The sequence below is a fragment of the Pogonomyrmex barbatus genome, unplaced genomic scaffold, assembly GCF_055798465.1.
Source record: "Pogonomyrmex barbatus isolate J1 unplaced genomic scaffold, ASM5579846v1 scaffold21, whole genome shotgun sequence".
Taxonomy (NCBI): Eukaryota; Metazoa; Arthropoda; class Insecta; order Hymenoptera; family Formicidae; genus Pogonomyrmex; species Pogonomyrmex barbatus.
Genome location: NW_028297118.1, coordinates 253,465 through 256,852, shown reverse-complemented (window position 1 = coordinate 256,852; position 3,388 = coordinate 253,465). Strand labels below are relative to the sequence as shown.

At 45.2% G+C, this 3,388-nt stretch overlaps 1 protein-coding gene across 1 annotated transcript; it reads right to left on the bottom strand.

Moving 5' to 3' along the window:
• Nucleotides 1-1,804: 1,804 nt before the first annotated feature.
• On the bottom strand, nt 1,805-3,388 carry LOC148936450 (uncharacterized). Its single transcript, XM_089078058.1, has one exon. It carries the CDS (start codon nt 3,302-3,304, stop codon nt 2,633-2,635), a length of 672 nt encoding a protein of 223 aa, XP_088934184.1. The 5' UTR covers nt 3,305-3,388; the 3' UTR covers nt 1,805-2,632.

Here is a 3,388-nt window from a genome sequence, read left to right as displayed (position 1 = left end):
GAAAAGTTAAACTCGAAGCGGGAATCCAACTGTCGAATTTACTAGGATATCCTTGCCAGCTAACTAGCAGCTGTTTATTAGCAGCGCGTCCTCTGCTTTTTATCATGCGCTCGACGATAAACTCTTCCTCTCTCAAATTTTTTCTGACCCGTGCTAATTCTTGTTCATAAAAAATCCCATCGATGTGTTCGCCCGATAAGTCGCACAATTCGTACACGCGGGGTCTTCGCCAATGAAGAACGCGACAAACTCGAAATATTTCCTCGCTCCACCGCGCTTCGTATCCTTTCTCGAAAGTGGCTTTTGCTCTACTGACACGAACGAGATCGTTAACATCGAATTTAGCCTTTTGTTCTACTACTTTCGACGCCGCCTTCTCTCCAGCGCCTCTACGCCGCTCCATATTTTCGCGTGCGATGCGAGCATTTTCTCTCGTAACGGTTGCCGGTTGCATCCTGATGGACGAATGACGAGTGTGATTGTAAGCGCGCACAATATCTTGCAGCACTTCGATGTAACGCCGCGTATTTTTATGTGTAAAATAGCGCCACACTCGCTCCTTTAACGTTCTATTGAAGCGTTCAACGACGGCGGCTTTGACGTCCGGATTGCGAGTTACTCGATAACGTATGCCTCTTTTTTTTAAAAAATCTTGCATCGGTCGCGCGATAAATTCTTTATCCTTGTCGGTTTGCAAGTACACGGGTACTCGGCCATCGCTTCTCGAGAGAATATTTTGGAAGGCGCTTGTCACGCATTTGCTCGTTTTATCCCGCAACGGTTCTACCCAGACAAATTTACTAAGTACGTCGATAATCACGAGAAGATAAGAAAATCCGTCGTTGTAACTTTTGAGATTACGGAGTTCGATCAAATCGGCCTCCCACAGATCGTCGATATTCGTCACGTTGTAATGCAATCGCGGAAATTTTCGTCTCGACGGACGGTGCAGCGTGTACGCGTCTTGCGATTCGAGCCAGCGAGCTACTTCTTTACGAGAGAAATTCGGTTTAGCGGCGCGCGACAAGTTATCCGATGCCGAATATCCCGCATAGTGCGCTGGATCGTAATACAAATTTTCAAGCCTGGTCATTTCAATTCACTCCAATCGAGTAAGCGTCTCTTTCTTGCCTATCGAGAATCTTTTGCGAAGGTTATAGGGATATCGTCTTTACGAAAACGCGGCGAAAGAAACAATGCGCACCTCGCTCGCTCTTCTTCTTCTTCGGTCTTTTGGCGTTTTTGGCCCTTTCTCGTGCGTCGTACTCTTTTCCGCGTCGTCGCCGTCGACGTCGCCGGCGTTGACGTAGAAAGTTTTCTCGGTATTTTCGGAGTGGAACTCGCTTGTGGTGATGATAATATCTTGACAAATGTGGTTGCTAACAATTTCTTATTTTCTACGAGTACAGCCGGGGTGTTTGTCGTACGTAGTAATCGCGCAAACTAACCTCTCCCTATTGCTTTCACTGTTTTTCTCTCTCGCATCGCGTCGTTTATCAGTTCCGTGATATTCGAATCTTTTATAACGTCGCCGTCGATAGTCACGATTCCTTCCTCGTCCCAAGTAATTCTCGCGGGTACTGCTTTATCGATCAAATGTTTCAAAAGTAAACGCGCCTTGGCGCGAAAACTTTTCGGCACCTTTTCTAATATTTTTTCGACGCTTTGCCGTTCGCGCTTACGCAGAGACTCGCCTCGTAGTATATCATTTACTCGCCCGTCAAGATGCGAAAGTTTGCTCAATGGTTGTGATTCGCGCGCAAGTTCCACCACGTCTCCCTCCTGCGCATCTGAATTGTTCTCATCGGGGGTATTACGCCGAATCTTCCTTTTGCGCTTTATCAAAATGGAGATATCTCCAAAGTACTTCTTTATACAATTTCCATTTCTCACTTACATCGCGCGGAGTGGGAGAATTAAGAATTTTGCTCATATCGGAATCGAGCCGCGACAAAGGCGTTCCGGGTGTTTGTACGGAATTTAAATTTTCTCCATGTATCGTCTCCGAATTCTGCCTCATGGAATTTTCCCCGATGCCTATTTCCGTTTGCTGCTGTTGTCGGAGACGATGCTGCATTCTTTCGAGATTTTCCGTGGAAATCAAGACCATCTTTTTTGCCCTTTCCATAATTAGGTTTACTCTCTCTCTCTCTCTCTCGCTGGCTATTCTCCGATAATTTTCGAAAATAGGAACGAAAGTATAGGCCCTATGAGATAGGGTAAAAATCCGCCTCGTTGTAGTAATAGCTTTTTCTTACTTTTCCAATCGCCGTCTTTTTTCGCTATGCGACGCAAAGATGCTTTATATTTGCTGAGACGATTTTTTTCAGAACGTTCGAGCGGGACGTTACCCTTGAGAGTATTGAAAACGCACTCGCGGATACAACGAATGAATATTTCATCCGCCTGACGTAAGAAAGAGGAGCGTTGATTTTTGTTCAAATAACACAGCGCTTTGAGAAGACAGATATTTTTCTTACCGATCGAACGTTCTGCGATTTTTCTCGCATTAACCGAGGATTCTTTTCTCTTCTTCATCACGAGGAAGATCCTTTTCCGGAAGTTTCGTATAAAAGTATCGTACTCGCATTCTCTTGCGCGACTGTCGCAAGAGAATGCGAGTACGATACTTTTATACGAAACTTCCGGAAAAGGATCTGCGCGATACGTAAACGTAGTTCAGCGTATCATCGGGAAATATGCACGTGCGAAAACGATACTCGTCGGGAGTCGATTGTTTCAGATCGAGCAATAAATATCCGTGAGGTTGAGATGTGGCGTAGTGATACGCTTCCTCGAGGAACTTTGAATCGTTGGGATAGACTTGTCGAGCGAGATGGCGGATTTGCGCGCGATCTCGTGGATTTTTGAAAATCACAAAGTAATTCGCGTTGAGAGATATATCGCGTTGTCCACGGCCCTGATGAAAGAGATTTTGCGTGATGAGAATTACGCTGAGATTCTTATGATGACTTCCCTTGGTAAACAGATCCACGATCGCTTCGCTCGAGGATGATTCCCTCATAAAATCGTCAATTATTATCAATTTCGCGCGCGTTGGATCGTTGGAATAATCTTCCGGACGCGGTAATCCCTCGTGAAATTCGATCGCGGAATCTCGAGTTTCGTATTGAAGTTGCTGATAAGCATCCTGCCATTCGGCGTAATAAAACAAAATTCTCTCAAAGTAGACATCTGCCATAGCGGATAAATGACGAAGAAATCTCTTTACAAAGATTGTTTTTCCACATCCCGTCGGTCCGCACACGATTGACGTCCACGGATGTTTCCAACGTACATCCATTTCGCGAAATGAACGCCTTGCGCGTCGTACTCGGATTAATAAACAAATGGAACGAATGGAACACTTGATTTTTTTCTCAGAGAA